This window comes from Oncorhynchus masou, chromosome 25, assembly GCF_036934945.1.
Source record: "Oncorhynchus masou masou isolate Uvic2021 chromosome 25, UVic_Omas_1.1, whole genome shotgun sequence".
NCBI classification, from domain to species: Eukaryota; Metazoa; Chordata; class Actinopteri; order Salmoniformes; family Salmonidae; genus Oncorhynchus; species Oncorhynchus masou.
In genome coordinates this window covers 29,249,765-29,265,894 of record NC_088236.1, presented here as the reverse complement: position 1 = coordinate 29,265,894, position 16,130 = coordinate 29,249,765, and the positions used below count along the sequence as shown (strand labels likewise).

At 42.3% G+C, this 16,130-nt stretch overlaps 1 protein-coding gene across 3 annotated transcripts; it reads left to right on the top strand.

Annotated features, from left to right (window-relative positions):
• Window positions 1-493: 493 nt before the first annotated feature.
• Window positions 494-15,532, top strand: LOC135514083 (vacuolar protein sorting-associated protein 33A-like). 3 transcript variants are annotated; one of them, XM_064937273.1, is made up of 13 exons: window positions 494-635; window positions 862-927; window positions 1,088-1,215; window positions 7,705-7,891; window positions 8,025-8,141; window positions 11,182-11,356; window positions 11,530-11,726; window positions 12,561-12,687; window positions 12,942-13,009; window positions 13,178-13,315; window positions 13,433-13,570; window positions 13,859-14,027; window positions 14,872-15,532. In XM_064937273.1, the coding sequence occupies exons 1-13, from the start codon at window positions 534-536 to the stop codon at window positions 15,057-15,059; spliced, it is 1,800 nt and encodes a 599-aa protein (XP_064793345.1). In that variant the 5' UTR covers window positions 494-533; the 3' UTR covers window positions 15,060-15,532. The 3 variants fall into 3 exon arrangements, with proteins under 3 accessions (XP_064793345.1, XP_064793347.1, XP_064793348.1); XM_064937275.1 differs by lacking the exons at window positions 494-635; window positions 862-927 and having other exon boundaries at window positions 1,148-1,234; XM_064937276.1 differs by lacking the exons at window positions 494-635; window positions 862-927; window positions 1,088-1,215 and adding an exon at window positions 1,248-7,238.
• The last annotated feature ends 598 nt before the right edge of the window (window positions 15,533-16,130 follow it).

The window sequence follows — 16,130 nt, the reverse complement described above, 5'->3', positions numbered from 1 at the left end:
GGTTCCACATTTTTCTTGCAACTTACAATTTAATTGAATGGCTACACTAGCTGAAAGTAGACAAAACACTTTCAGTAAAAACTTTCCAATAGCCTAGACTTTTAACATTGAACCTTATTTTAATGCATTTGATTTGATTGGATGCTCAATCCGCCTCGTGGTCGGGGTAGCATTATGAAGTTTCTGCCCCCCATGAAAAGGTCACATTGTATGTCTGTGTTTTATAGGCTTCATCAAACTTGCCCTGGTCATCTACAAAACGTGTTGTCAGAGGCATATCGTTAATACGATTGCCACACGTTGTCCTCGACTTGTTGTCTTTAATTCATTTATTCATTTTAAATGGACCGCCCATCTCTAAATGCCTTTCTCGGCATCTGACTTCACAGTTCCAGGATAACTGGGGTGTTCATTGTGGAGATATAGCGCCATCTTTTGGACAATATTTATTATAGCTCAAAGAAGTTCGCTGTTGGGTCACATGATGCACACCCGCTGGCAATCACCTGATACTCCCTACTGTCAGAGCAAAAATGTCTGCGCACTTATCCTATGGAAGAGTAAATTTAAACATTTTGAGGGAAGCAGCGCGGAAGGAGCTCCGTGAGTTTTTGGACAAATGTGCAGGAAGCAAGGTAAAACGCCTGGATTAAAGCGTTTAAAAATTACAAACCCTTTTATCTTGTTTTATTCCGAAATGTCTGTTCAACACTAGCTAGCATTCTAGGCTATCATCCACATAAACAATAATTGGGTTGTTGTGGTACATAGTCATCCACATAGTAGCTAAATGGATGCAGTTGATTTAAGTTTCAACTTTAGAACTCGTGTCTAAAATGTATTGTTGTTGACTGTCCTTAGGCTATTGTGTGGGATGAATACCTGACTGGACCCTTTGGATTGATAGCACAATATTCCTTGCTGAAGGTAAGACTGACTCAAATGTGTACTTAAGTGTGTAGACTTTTTTTATAAGAGTCTGACAGAATGGCTACAATGAATCGTTGTGTTTTCAAAGGCGCACATTACAGCAATAGCAATATGTCAAGCTGGTTGTTGATAGAGCTGTCTTCTTTATATCTTCCAGGAACATGAGGTGGAGAAGATGTTCACCCTCAAAGGGGGGCGTCTTCCTGCTGCTGATGTGAAAAATATAATCTTCTTTGTTCGTCCCAGACTGGAACTGATGGACATTATAGCTGAGAATGTCATCAGGTCAGCATCCCAGGGGGAGGTGAGGGAGTAGCACAAACTGGGGTCTTTACAGAATGTGCCCATCAGTATGCGGTCGTTGGTGGTTAACAGGGTTGACCTCTTGGCGTTCATGTGTATTGTGATGAATATGAGTGATCAGGTTAAGAAAAAGTCTGCACGCATAGATGTGGTGGTACGCGCAGCCAAAGATTTCCTGGGAATTACAGAAGCAAACCATTTTAGTACGGTTTTTGCAATCCATCAATTTACTGCGAGAAGCTTAATCGCTAATGGGCAGGAGTTTAAAAGGTTTGTAGATGACATGGAGGTAGTACCAGATGTAGTGTGTGTACAAGAGGCATGGCTCAAACCTCAACTGGAGTTTGTGATTCCGGGACTCAGTTTGGTACAGTGTGATAGAGTGGAGGTGTCAGGGAGGGGTTGTGCTATGTTCGTTAAAGAGGGGATGACATACAGAGTATTGGAGATACTGGAATGTGTGGGGATAGAAATATGTAGGAAAATAAGTAACAATTGTAATAGCTAATTTCTATAACCCCTGCAAAGCTCTTATGCTAGCACAGTTGAAGTTGGAAGTTTACATACACTTAGGTTGGAGTCATTAAACTCGTTTTTCAACCACTCCACAAATTTCTTGTTAGCAAACTATAGTTTTTGCAAGTCGGTTAGGACCTCTACTTTGTGGATGACACAAGTAATTTTTCCAACAATTGTTTACAGACAGATTATTTAACTTATAATTTACTGTATCACAATTCCAGTGGGTCAGAAGTCTACATACACCGAGTTGACTGTGCCTTTAAACAGCTTGGAAAATTCCAGAAAATTATGTCATAGGCTAATTGACATCATTTGAGTCAATTGGAGGTGTACCTGTGGATGTATTTCAAGGCCTACCTTCAAACTGTGTGCCTCTTTGCTTGACATCATGGGAAAATCAAAAGAAATCAGCCAAGATCTCAGAAAGAAATGGTAGACCTCCACAAGTCTGGTTCATCCTTGGGAGCAATTTCCAAACGCCTGAAGGTAACACGTGTACTATTGTTTGTACAGATGAACAAGTATAAACACCATGGGACCACCCAGCCTTCATACCGCTCAGGAAAGAGACTCGCTCTGTCTCCTAGAGATGAACGTACTTTGGTGCGAAAAGTGCAAATCAATCCCAAAACAACAGCAAAGGACCTTGTGAAGATGCTGGAGGAAACAGGTACAAAGGTATCTATAGCCACAGTAAAACGATTCCTATATCGACATAACCTGAAAGGCCGCTCAGCAGGAAAGAAGCCACTTCTCCAAAACCGCCATAAAAAAAGCTAGACTGGTTTGCAACTGCACATGGGGACAAAGATTGTACTTTTTGGAGAAATGTCCTCTGGTCTGATGGAAAACAAAATCGAACTGTTTGGCCGTAATGACCATCGTTATGTTTGGAGGAAAATGGGGGAGGCCTGCAAGCCAAAGTACACCATCCCAACAGTGAAGCACAGGGGTGGCAGCATCATGTTGTGTGGGTGCTTTGCTGCAGGAGGGACTGGTGCACTTCACAAAATAGATGGCTTCATGGGGTAGGAAAATTATGTGGATATATTAAAGCAACATCTCAGGACATCACTCAGGAAGTTAAAGCTTAGTCACAAATGGGTCTTCCAAATGGACAATAACCCCAAGCATAGTTCCAAAGTTGTGGCAAAATGGCTTATGGACAACAAAGTCAAGGTATTGGAGTGGCCATCACAAAGCCTTGACCTCAATTCTATCGAATTTGTGGGCAGAACAGAAAAGGCATGTGCGAGCAAGGATACCTACAAACCTGACTGTTACACCAGCTCTGTCAGGAGGAATGGGCCAAAATTCACCCAACTGATTGTGGAAGGCTACCTGAAACATTTGACCCAAGTTAAACAATTTTAAAGGCAATGCTACACTCAATTAGTATTTGGTATGTAAACTTCTGACCCACTGGGAATGTGATGAAAGAAATAAAAGCTGAAATAAATCATTCTCTCTACTATTATTCTGACATTTCACATTCTTAAAATAAAGTGGTGATCCTAACTGACCTAAAGACAAGGAATTTTTACTAGAATTAAATATTAGTAATTGTCAAAAACTGAGTTTTTAAATGTATTTGGCAAAGGAGTATGTCAACTCCCGACTTCAACTGTAGAAGGGATTGATAGGACGTGTAGGGATAGGAAGGTAATATGGTGTGGTATTTTTAATGCCCATAAAGAAATATGGGGAAGAACGCATTAAGATAACAATGGAAGTATAGTTGAAGAATTTATGATTAGTGTGTGTTAATGATGGGAGGGGAATGAGAATCAATGTGGCGAGGAGTACAGAGTCATCCTTAGACTAGACATTGGTATCTGTGGCAGGGAGGTGTAAATGGTAAGTGATGAGAGAAACCACAGTAGTGAGTGATCATTTTCCAGTTCGACTTAAGGTCTGTGTGTGTGTGCGGAGTAGAGGCAATAACATGAGGTGGTGCTTTGAGAATGCTAACTGGAAGATGTTCAAGTACATGTGTGAGCGGGCAGGACAAAAGTTATCAATGGAGGGGTCTGTGGATGAGTGCGATGAGGCAGTAACGTCTAATTATTTCAGTTGCAAATGAGACCGTTCAGGGGAGGAAGACGGAGGGTGGTGCCATGGTGGGCAGATGAGGGCTCAAAGGTGGTGCAGGAAACGGATATAGCTCTACGGAAGGAATGGATTGACAGGAAGGAATCTCATGGAGAATCAAAGGAAGAGTGCGACGGCCAGAAGAACGATTTAAGACAGCGAAAAGGGAGGCATGGCGGGAATTTTGCTCCACTATTGGTAGTGACCCCAAAAAATATGATGGAAGGGTAAAAATGCTGCAATTCCAGTGTTGGTAGAAGGAAACATCACAGCTGTGTCAAGGAAAGAAAAGGCAAATGTCATAGGTTTTGCATTTGCAGTGGTTCATAGATGTGAGCACCTGTGTGATGAGCGTAAGAGGGAGGGAAGCTAAAGGAGCATAGAGATGTTTTAAAGACAAAAGGCGAGTCAGGAGAAGCTATGGATGCAGAGTTTTCTATGTTTGGGATGACAAAAGTGTTGGAGGGCTGCGGGCGGACTGCTGGAGAAGATAGGCTGTGTTATGTGATGTTTCAGCATGCACCGGACAGTGTGTTGGAAGCAGTGTTAGGGTTGTTTCATAAGATGTGTAGGACTGCAGTGATACCTGCTGGGTGGAGACGTGCGGTGTTGTTGCCGTTCGTAAAACTATGTAAAGATCCCGGCAGTTATAGGCCTATCGTGCTGACATCCAACATATGTAAGTTGATGGGAAAAGATGATAGTGGGTAGGATGATGTATTTCTTGGAAGTTAGGGGTTTGATGAGTGTAGCACAGAGTAGAGGTTCAGGAGAGGGAGGTCTGCCATGGATGCCCTGGTGACATTTAGTACAGAGATAGCTAATGCCCTGACAATAAGAGGTGATGAGTGTTGTGTATTTTGACATTGAGAAAGCTTACGATACCATGTGGAGGGAAGGGTTGTTGATCAAGTTGAGTGCATTGGGGGACGTCTGTATAACTGGATCATGGACTTCCTGTTCGATCGAGTTATATGGGTGAGGTTGGGGTCAGAATTGTCAATGCGGTTTGAAGTGGACAATGGTACTCGTCAGGGAAGTGTGGTTAGTCTGGTGTTGTTCACCCTGATGATAGAAGACAAAACACTGGAATGGTAGATGTGCAGGTAGAGATACTGAGGTGCAAAGCAGCAAGATAAATAAATACAGTATGAGGATGGGCTGTTTACAGATGGGCTATGTACAGGTGCAGTGATCTGTGAGCTGCTCTGACAGCTGGTGCTTAAAGCTTGTGAGGGCGATATGGCTCTGCAGCTTCAGTGATTTTTGCAGTTCGTACCAGTCTTCGGCAGCAGAGAACTGGAATAAAAGGCGGCCAAAGCAGGAATTGGCTTTGGGGGTGACCAGTGAGATATACCTGCTGGAGCGCATGCTACGAATGGCTGCTGCTATGGTGACCAGTGAGCTGAGATAAGGCGGGGCTTTACCTAGCAGAGACTTGTAGATGACCTGGAGCCAGTGGGTTTGACGACGAGTATGACGCAAGGGCCAGCCAACGAGGGCGTACAGGTCGCAGTTGTGGGTAGTATATGGGGCTTAGGTGACAAAACAGATGGCACTGTGATAGACTACATCCAGTTTGCTGACTAGAGTGTTGGAGGCTATTTTATAAATGACATCATCGAGGATCGGTAGGATGGTCAGTTTAACAAGGGTATTTTTGGCAGCATGAGTGAAGGATGCTTTGTCGTGAAATAGGAAGCCGATTCTAGATTTAATTTTGGATTGGAGATGCTTAATGTGAGTCTGGAAGGAGAGTTTACAGTCTAACCAGACACCAAGGTATTTGTAGTTCTCCACATATTCTAAGTCGGAGCCATACAGAGTAGTGATGCTGGACGGGCGGGCAGGTACGGGCAGTGATCAGTTGAAGAGCATGCAGTTAGATGTGAGTGCATGGCCTGGTATGCTGATGATGGGGGAACAGAGGTGGGAATGTAAAATTTGTGACGAGGAAGATGCAAGAAGGTGTGGAAGATTGGTCTCTTAACATGGGGGTTTAGGATGTCTGTGGCCAAGTCCTGCTTTATGGTGTTTTCTAGGAAGAAGGTTAAAGATGTTAGGCTGCAAATATACAGATATAAGTAGGGTGTCAGAGTTTAAATATTTAGTTATGTGGTTTAGTGCGAGGCTTACTTGGAAGAGACGTTGGGCATATTGAAATTAAGTGTAGGAAGGTGCTGAACCTCATGAGGGCAGTGGCAGGATGTGATTGGGGGTTGGATGGACAAACACTGTTGTGTCCAAACTTTTGACTGGTACTGTATACACCTACTCATTCAATGGTTTTTATTTTTTACTAATCTCTACATTGTAGAATAATAGTGAAGACATCACAACTATGAAATAACACATATGGGAATCATGTAGCAACCAAGAAAGTGTTATAAACAAATAAAAATATATTTTAGATTCTTCAAAGTAGCCACCATTTGCCTTGATGACAGCATTGCACACTATTGGCATTCTCTCAACCAACTTCACCTGGATTAATTTTCCAACAGTCTTGAATGAGTTCCCACATATGCTGAACACTTGTTGGCTGTTTTTCCTTCACTCTGTGGTCCAACTCAACCCAAACCATCTCAATTGGGTTGAGTGTGGGTGATTGTGGAAGCCAGGTCATCTGATGCAGCACTCCATCACTGCTTCTTGGTCAAATAGCCCTTACACAGCCTGGAGGTGTGTTAGGTCATTGTCCAGTTGAAAAACAAATGATAGTCCCACTAAGCACAAACCAGATGGGATGGTATATTTCACTGCAGAATGCTGTGGTAGCCATGCTGGTTAAGTGTGCATTGAATTCTAAATTAATCACAGACAGTGTAACCAGCAAAGCACTCCCACACATCACACCTCCTCCTCCATACTTCACGGTGGTAGCCACACATGCAGAGATTATCCGTTCACCTACTCTGCGTCTCACAAAGACATGGCGGTTGGAACCACAAATCTCCCATTTGGACTCATCAGACCAAAGGTCAGATTTCCACCGGTCTAATGACCATTGCTCATGTTCCTTGGCCAAAGCAAATCTTTTCTTCTTATTTGTGTCCTTTAGTAGTGGTTTATTTGCAGCAATTTGACTATGAAGGCCTGATTCACGCAGTCTCCTCTGAATAGTTGATGTTGAGATGTGTTTTGACTGGTACTGTAGATAGGGAGAGATTGTGTGAAAGGGTTAGGGAGGCTAGACCGGGTTGGGGAATGGGTGGTGTATTGGGGGGAGGGAAGTGGTGTCTTGGGCGCTATTTCACTTTCTTGAAGGAACAGGACTAATGAAGAGGATTTAATGTAGATAAGCCATAACTGGCCTCACACTCCAGTACAGTAGGTGGTGGTGTTGGATGCGATCCGCTAACCCAATCCCAAAGAAGGACAAGAAGAAAAAGGTACACGTCACATTATCTCACTCTTTCTAATAGATGTATTTGGGTATTTTTGAAGCCTTTGTTCATGTTTTTTTCGGGCCCCCATACTACACAACGAGGATGAGGAAGTGATTTTCTGTTTGGGCTAAGTTTCTCAAAAACATGACATTTACGTCAAAAATAGAGATTTTGTAAAAAAATAAATCATAATTTAATACCATCTTTGATTTGAGTAAGTGGGGGATAGCGGTAAGATGAATGTGGTTGAACTGCATTGCCCCCTAGCGTTCCAACGTGGCGTCATTTTCTGATGTAATTTTATTTATTTATTTAAACCATAAGAAGATTTTTACATTTGTCACATGCCTTTGTTAAACACTGTCCTTGTTTTTGGAGTAATGCTGCATCCAGTATTACATGTGGGTGTGGATGGGTTTTGCTTTCCCCCTTATAGTGCATCTCTTGTATTCAATGTGTTTTCTTGCAGTGAGGATAAGATGCATTCCCCACGTGACTTCCACATCCTGTTTGTGCCCCGGCGGAGCATGCTCTGTGAGCAGCGGCTGAAGGAGCAGAGGGTCCTGGGCTCGTTCATCAACATAGACGAGTACATCCTAGATCTCATCCCTTATGATGGAGACTTGCTCTCCATGGAGTCTGAGGGGGCCTTCAGGGTAGGTTAGGACAGGGACATGCACAAAGACACTACACATGTCCCAGTGTATGTATAGGCCCAGTAAGGCTCAGGTACAAAGCTATCATTTGTATTGTAATGGGGTAATAACCCGTGTGCCCTGGCTCTTTTAGGAATGCTATCTAGAAAGTGACCAGACATGTCTTTACCACACCGCCAAGGGCCTTATGACTCTCCAGGCTCTGTATGGGACCATCCCACAGATATTTGGGAAAGGGGAGTGTGCACGGGTGAGTATTGGGAACGACTTGGGACTTCATTAGGTTTAGAATTCCATATTGGCGCCAGTGTTGGTATTAGTTATTTGAGAAAGTAATATATTACATTTTACTCGTTACATTTAACAAAAGTAAAGCGTTACTCTACAATATTCATTTGTGTGGAAAGTAATGTGAGATATTACTTTGCATTACTTTCATGAAAACTGTTTGACTATCGGAGGGAGCAAGGCGAGCAGCACACGCTCAACCAAAGATAGGCTACTTAGTAAAGGTTTCCAGACACTCTACCAAAGATAATCTACACGTGTGCATGCTCATGGGTGGAGTCAGAGCAACGAGCACCTTCTGTAACATGATACCCTCGCTGGTCCATGTGTTTCTAGACTCCCTAATAGTAACATACACAAGGGTGTGATAGCATAGATTTTCTTGTCTTCCATTTGTCATTAAAGCAAAGAAGATTCACGTGTGAAACTTCACCGCAGTTAACTAATTTCAATGAAAACCAACTGCGTATTTGTGAGCTACATGTAATGAAAGTGTTATAAATTATAAATTTGTTATAAATTACCTCATTTTGTGACTACCAGTTGGCTATAAGCTACCCCAATAGCAGCTTGCTAGCTAAAAAGACAGCAAGCTATCCTTTTAGCGTCCTATATCTCCACCATGTGAAAAAATCAGATTTATAATGAAATAATATGCCCTGTCAAGTATTCTTATACCTGCTAGTATAACGTACATTATCCCAGTTTAATATGCTGCTTGAATATATTACTTCCCATATCAGCTAAAAATAGAATGCCATCATTTCTGCTCATGGAGAAAAATAAAGCACAGGGCTTGGGGCTGTTTTTAGGTAGTCAATCAGGTAGTTATTAATACATTTTTGGGGGATGCTAATAAGGCTACAATGTTGATTGGTTTATTGTTTGAAGAGTCACTGAGATTATATTTGGTTATCAATGCAAAATAGACCACTTATTTAATGCCAAGCTAAACTAAGACAATAATCTTGAAGTTGAAGGGATTTTGAAGTTGATTAGCTTCCCACATCGCCATGTGAAATAATCAGATGTATAATTAAATATACCCTGGCAAATATTCTTATACTTGCCGGTACCTACAACATTATCCTAATTTGATATGCTGCTTCAATGTATTAACTCTCATATCAGCTAAAAATAGAATGCCATGACTTTTAGCTTGTTTTTCTCCATGACTATCTGTTTTTGCGTTTCAAAATAGCCTACAATAATGACTTCTAAACAAACATTTTTGAGGGATTCTAATAAGGCTACAATGTTGTTGGTTTACTGTTTGAACAGTCACTGATATTTGGTTTTTCAATGCAAAATAGGCTGCTTATTTAATGCCAAGCTAAACCAAGCTAGTAAAGTGATTTTGAAGTTGATTATTTCACATGGCGATGTGGGAAGCTAATCAGATTTATAAATAAATAATATGCCCTGGCAAATGTTTGTGTACTTGCCGACGTAACCTACAATGTTATCCCAGTTTAATATGCTGCTTGAATGTACAGTTGGAAGTTTATATACACCTTAGCCAAATACATTTAAACTCAGTTTTTCACAATTCCTGACATTTAATCCTAGTAAAAGTTCCCTGTCTTAAGTCAGTTATGATCACCACTTTATTTTAAGAATGTGAAATGTCAGAATAATAGTAGGGAGAATGATTTATTTCAGCTTTTATTTCTTTCATCACATTCCCAGTGGGTCAGAAGTTTACATACACTCAATTAGTATTTGGTAGCATTGCCTTTAAATTGTTTAACTTGGGTCAAACGTTTCGGGTGGCCTTCCACAAGCTTCAACAATAAGTTGGGTGAATTTTGGCCCATTCCTCCTGACAGAGCTGGTGTAATGGAGTCAGGTTTGTAAGGCCTCCTTGCTCGCACACACTTTTTCAGTTCTGCCCACAAATGTTCTATGGGATTGAGGTCAGGGCTTTGTCATGGCCATTCCAATACCTTGACTTTGTTGTCCTTAAGCCATTTTGCCACAACTTTGGAAGTATGCTTGGGGTCCTTGTCCATTTGGAAGACCCGTTTGTGACCAAGCTTTAACTTCCTGAGTGATGTCTTGAGATGTTTCTTCAATATATCCACGGACTTTTCCGTCCTCATGACGCCATCTATTTTGTGAAGTGCACCAGTCCCTCCTGCAGCAAAGTACCCCCACAACATGATGCTGCCACCTCCGTGCTTCACGGTTGGGATGGTGTTCTTAGACTTGCAAACCTCCCCCATTTTCCTTCAAACATAACGATGATCATTATGGCCAAACGGTTCTATTTTTGTTTTATCATACCCGAGGACATTTCTCCCAAAATCACAATCTTTGTCCCCATCTGCAGTTGCAAACCGTAGTCTGGCTTTTTTATGGCGGTTTTGGAGGAGTGGCTTCTTCCTTGCTGAGCGGCCTTTCAGGGTATGTTGTTATAGGACTTGTTTTACTGTGGATATAGATACTTTTGTACCTATTTTCTCCAGCATCTTCACAAGGTCATTTGCTGCTGTTCTGGGACTGATTTGCACTTTTTGCAAATCTGTACAGATTTCCTATCTTTTCATTCAAAATCTTTCTCTTAAGCCACATGTTCTGGTTATAGACCACACGTACATGGACCCATAGAGATGTATAGAGGGTATACACTTGTCACTATATGGGAAAGCCCACTATGGGCTTTGCTATCACAGAAGCAATTGATGGCAAATATCAGAGATGTGCCCTCTGTTTCTATGGCCAGCAGCTGTGATGACATTTCTCCAAGCAGCCTTTCTCGACTTGCTCGAGAACTAAATGAGGAAACAAGTTGAGATTGGATCATGAAAGCACGTGCCCGGTAGAAATATGATTCTGAAAGTAGCGCATGTGTTGTTTGTAACTGTAATAATATTACCCAATTTGAAAAAGTAATATGCTACTTTACTCCGTTACTCATAAAAGTAATCTGAGTATGAAGAGTGTAAATTAATGCTTTAATTGTGTTAGAAATTAAACCCTGATTTCTTCTCCATGTGCAGCATGTAGCTAATATGATGCTTAGGATGAAGAGGGAGTTTGCTGGCAGTCAGACTCAGATCCTGCCTGTGTTTGACTCACTGCTGCTGCTGGACCGCAACATAGACCTGCTTACCCCTCTGGCCACACAGCTCACCTATGAGGGCCTCATTGACGAAGTTTATGGAATCACCAACGGTAAGGATGGGCCTCTGTTAATGCACGAAAACACAATGCAAGCTAAATACAGACATATTTAATCACATTGATTGACGTAAAAACATCTTGAGGGATCTCTGTTGATTTGTGTATGGGGTTTTGGACCTTTGTGTGCTTGTTTATCTATTCTGTGTGCATGCGTCTGCAAACAGGTTATGCGAAGTTGCCTCCGGAGAAGTTTGCTGCCCAAAAGAAGCAGGGTGAGGTGGGTAAAGACCTGCCCACGGAGCCCAAGAAGATGCAGCTCAACTCAGCGGAGGAGCTGTATGCTGAGATACGGGACAAAAACTTCAACGCCATAGGGGCTGCACTGAGCAAGAAGGCCAAGATCATCTCTGCTGCCTTTGAGGTTGGCTTCATCCATGCACACAGACAGACACTCCTTGTTACCACTCCTGTCTAATTTGATCCAAATCACTTTGTTAATGTTATAAATGTCACTTCTCAAACTGGGGATTACAATCTCAGATCAATCCTAATGTCAGACCGCTCAATTACATTAGCTACCGTTTTCTCTAATCATATCAATTTGTGTTCTTATTGATTACCTTCTATGTGCCAGGTAGACTTTTCAGGAGGTGGTTTTCCAATGGCAAAAAGTAAAGCCAACTGACAATTAGTTTTATCGATCAAGACATTAAACACACTTTTTACGATAAAGGAGTGGCAGATCAAAGCAACTGTGTTTAGTTCATGCGTAATCTCCCACTGATGATTTGTTATGCATCCCCTACAGGCCTACACTTTTGGCATCATAACTGTCACTGGATGCTTTGCATGTGATAATTAGACTGAAGTCCCACACCTGTGGGTGTTTCAGTTTGTATTTTTACATTTCTGTATTGCCCAGACCTGTTCCCAATCAAAGTTCATTTTTTCTAGTTTGATGGATGACCATATCAGTGAGAGCATCCGCTGTTCTCTAGTCAACAAATCATTTCTTACTACTGTTATGCCTACATGGCAGCATTCCATACTGTATGTTTAATCTGAAATCATTTCCACATATTTACATTGAGTTTAGTGTCTGTTTTAATGTGTAATTGAGAAGTAGATTTTTTGTAATTTCCTAGGGGATTTTAGTAATCCCTCAACCGGCTCTCACATTTCACATCTGTACATAACACTACACAGTCTCTTTTTTTCCAGTGTTAATGTTAGTTTGTTGATTTTTGTCTCGCAGGAGCGACATAATGCCAAAACAGTTGGCGAGATAAAGCAGTTTGTGTCCCAGCTGCCCCACATGCAGGCAGCACGGAGCTCGCTGGCCAATCACACCTCCATAGCTGAACTCATTAAGGACATCACCAGTGAGAAGAACAGCCTTTACTCCTTCTCCTTTCATGTCCAACTAACAACTCTCCATTCCTCATCCCTTCCTTCTGTCTTCATCTGTCTTTCTTCCTGCCCTCCACCCTAAAAAACTGATACAATCTGATCTTGGTGACATTTAATGTAGTTGACTTGGTCAAATGTGTGGCATATCGTTTAGAGAGACTACTGTTGATACTTGTTGACAGAGGTAAATGGATATTCTCTCTCTTTCTCTCTCACTCTGATTCAGCCTCAGAGGCCTTCTTTGATAACCTGACAGTGGAACAGGAGTTTATGACTGGAGTTGACACAGACAAGGTACACAAGGTTTTTAATGCTTTGTAGATTGTAGTGTGGATGAGGTTGGCTCTGATAATATTTGAAGCTGCCGTCACTATAAACAGAATGTTTTGCTTGGTCCCTGTGTGTATGTGTGTGCTCATGTCTAGGCTTGCTGACCAACCGCCCCTTGTTCCCATTGTCCAGGTTAACACATATATTGAGGACTGTATTGCCCAGAAGGATCCTCTGATCAAAATCTTGCGGCTGGTCTGTATGCAGTCAGTCTGCAACAATGGCCTCAAGCAGAAGATATTGGACTACTACAAGAGAGAGATCCTGCAGGTGCATTTTTTTCTGATTACATTACAATAAGTCAGTGTTTTAATACTAGTGATGGTCATTTGAAGATGTGATGAGAGCTACTGTGGCAACATGATTGACCTGTGCTGTTTTCTCTAGACCTATGGATATGAACACATGCTTACCCTCAACAACCTGGAGAAGACGGGTCTTCTGAAGCCCCAGACAAGCACCAGGAATAACTACCCCACCATCAGGAAGACACTCAAACTTTGGATGGAGGATGCCAACGAACAGGTGAATGAATCTCATGTAGTCTGGGAGGGGAAGGGTAACACTTACACCTGTGTAATAACACTGTTATTATTGCAGTGACAATTTGGTCATTGCTTTGTATTTGCACAATAATGGAGTTGGGTTGTTTTTGTTAAGCAAGTTGAGAAAAAATGTTCAAAGCATTAACCAAATGTAACAACCTTACCAAAACTCACGTGCTTACTTTTTTTCTCCAACTGTGAGAGTGGGATTTGTATGTAGTATTGTCTGTACTGATACCCAGCTTGTGTATGTGTCATCTTCCTCCAGAACCCCAATGACATCTCCTATGTGTACAGTGGTTATGCTCCTCTCAGCATCCGTCTGACCCAGGTGTTGGCCAGGCCCGGCTGGCGCAGCATCGAGGAAGTTCTGAAGATGCTCCCTGGTCCACACTTTGAGGAGAGACAACAGCTGCCTGCTGGTCTCCATAAGAAACGTAAGGACAGCAGGAGACCAAGGCAGCAGATTTCTCTCTTGCACAACAAGCTGAGCTATTGAAAGGCTGGGTGAATGATGACCTGTGTGGTAATCTGCTGGCTGTAGATAAGAGCTGGCTTTGTCCCTGCCGTGCCAAATGTCTTCGATCAGCAGTTGATTTACTGTAGACAGTGAACGAAACTGTACATTACCGTTAAGTGTGGGTCTGTTTGGGTGATTGTTTGTGTACACGTATTTGTGTAGGAAAGAGGAGAGGCAAAGGCACCGTTGACCTTTCAGAGACCAGGGAGTTGAATATCCTCATCTTAAGCGTTATAACTGCGTTGCTGACTACAGGGTCAGTTTGGACATCTCATTGACAAGAGGATAATTAATTTGATGAGATGCCTTTTATTTACACCATGCAATGTGTTAATTAGAACTGTGAGTTTGGGTATTAGACAGTTGACTTGTTTTTACATGTCTGCCATATCTTTGTTCTAGAAAGGTGATAATGGAAGACTGACAATAGACGAGCCTGTTGTAGCAGGAAGAGGGCGGAGTTTGTTTGAGAGAATAGTGTGTGGGTGGGGACATGGGTGGATGGGGGTTGACTCGAGGCGCTGTCTCTTACTTTCTTTGTATGTTTAATATCAGTTTGAGATTTTTTGTCAAAACAAACAATCTGCTAAGTAATAATATTAATAATTTGGTGGGTGCTTATATTTGTGTGTGTGAAATTTAAAAAAAAAAAAAAAAAAAAAGTGAGGTTAAAGTACTCCCCTTGAGTCCCCCTTGGAGAGTGGTGCACCCTGTGAACTTCACCCTGTTTGACTGTTTTCTCTCCCCACTCTGTCCCACAGGCCAGCAGGGGGAGAACAGGACCACCCTGGTGTTCTTTCTGGGAGGGGTGACTTACGCAGAAATTGCTGCCCTGCGCTTCCTGTCTCAGATGGAGGATGGTGGCACAGAGTATATCATTGCCACTACCAAGCTCATCAATGGTACCAGCTGGATCAAGTCTCTGATGGACCGCCCGGAGGCCCCCTGAGCCCGCTGCCCGCCCCCTCGGGGAACAGATGCACAGCTAGACACATCAAACAGTCAGAACAAAAGACCTTGCCGCTTCTTTTTAATGTCCATATTCCAGCGCCCTGCAGGTGTGTCTGATTGATCTCAGCAACTGTCAGTGTGAGGTGACCAGGAGTCAGCTCCTCGATTCTCCCTGTCCTTTGCCTGCAACTGTAACAGCTTGCTAAATGCACATCTCCATCTCCACCTGCTTTGGTCATTGTATGGAGCTGAGAAGATATCATCTTACTTGTTGCATGGTGGAAGGTTTTAAGATCATTGTCAACCAAAAAAATATTTATATGTACTGTATTAACACAAAGGCTGAAAGGTAGATGCTTGTATTATTTTTGTGATTTCAACCTATATTTAGTGTTGTACAGTATAGGGGTTTTCTCTCTGCTTGCCATTATTTGTGGGAAAAGTAGTCCTGTAAATAAAATGTGTAATTGACTGCTGATTACTGCTTTTATAACCAATGTCAGGTCTCTAAAAAAAAAAGCTGGCCATTTTAACATTTGTCCTTATACTTTACAGTGTGGCTAAATGTTTTTCTGGTTTAGAAAACAAAACTAAAAAGTCTGATGTAAAGTTGTACTGCACCTCCATTACACTATCCCTATTCCACCTTCAACGTGTAGGCTCTAAAAGCCTTGATAACAGTGAATTAGGCCACATGCATTGTTACTTATTAATGAGTTGTTTACCCTGTAGAAGAAAATAAAGATGGTACCAAAGGATGCAGGCAGGGAGGAGTGGCGTGGAGAGGAAAGGTTGAGAGCCCTGTCAGCCGTCGGCAGTCCTGCTATCTCGAGAAGCAATTAGCCCAGTAACAGGCCTACCTATCAGCCGATAATGGCCCTCAGCTGTCTGGAGATCTTTCCCCATAAGGGCCCCTGATTTGACAGCGCTGGACGCTGATTGAATTAGGAGGCTATTTGCTCCATGTTCCGGTAGAGGATATGTGCGTTGGAGTTTGGTTTGATCTCCGGTTTGATCGATGGCTTGTCCGTGCCCTGCGCTGTGGACAGCTGGGTCTTGTACTCAGTGG